General features: G+C 45.4%; 1 protein-coding gene across 1 annotated transcript; it reads left to right on the forward strand.

Moving 5' to 3' along the window:
- Positions 1–56: 56 nt before the first annotated feature.
- T265_15890 (hypothetical protein) lies at positions 57–338 on the forward strand (the record flags this gene model as incomplete). Its single annotated transcript, XM_009179301.1, has 1 exon — positions 57–338. A coding segment is annotated over one exon (282 nt), but the record flags the coding sequence as incomplete, so codon positions are not given.
- Between the last annotated feature and the right edge of the window lie 345 nt (positions 339–683).

Here is a 683-nt window from a genome sequence, read left to right on the forward strand (position 1 = left end):
TGAATTTCTCCTCCCTCTTTGATGGAGCCAATACCTAGGGATGGAACCGCCTCTGAATGGTAGCTGATTGTCAGTGCCATGAAACTCCGGGCAACCAGGAGTTGGAAATATGGGAAATAAGTAGCAGCAGTTTGGAGATACCTAGTCGTCCTCTGGTTTGGCTGGAGGTGATGAATAAGGCTTATCAACAAGCTGGTTCAGTCTCCTACTTTGACGGCAAATCACAGTGCATCACTAATTTTGATGAGAACAAACGCATGCAAATGTTGCAACCAATACTCATACACGTCCGGTTACCTCCGATCGCAAACGAAGTAGAAATTACTACTGACGAAGGATGTAAGTTTGGGGTCGCCTCTACTCACTCGCAGAGGTTCAAGCTGACTCCTTTGAAGCCATAAGTAGAGTGTAATAATTCTCATTTGTCTCCATATCTGAAGCAAGCTTATCAGCCGGATGGTGCGGAAAATCAAGGATGTCCAAAATCCGTGCACCACAGTTTGCACTATCCTGCGGAACGTATACCAAACGCACAAAATCAATTTTGGCAGCGTAAATCCGGGCGTCTTTATGGCTGCAGCAAAAGCAGCTCGAAAGTCAAATGCGGCCTAAAGCATCCCCGATCTGTAGTAAGCTGCTTGATAAGACAAAATTTGGCCCTTCTGTTATCAATAATGGGTTTG

The sequence above is a fragment of the Opisthorchis viverrini genome, assembly GCF_000715545.1.
Source record: "Opisthorchis viverrini unplaced genomic scaffold opera_v5_1727, whole genome shotgun sequence".
Taxonomy (NCBI): Eukaryota; Metazoa; Platyhelminthes; class Trematoda; order Opisthorchiida; family Opisthorchiidae; genus Opisthorchis; species Opisthorchis viverrini.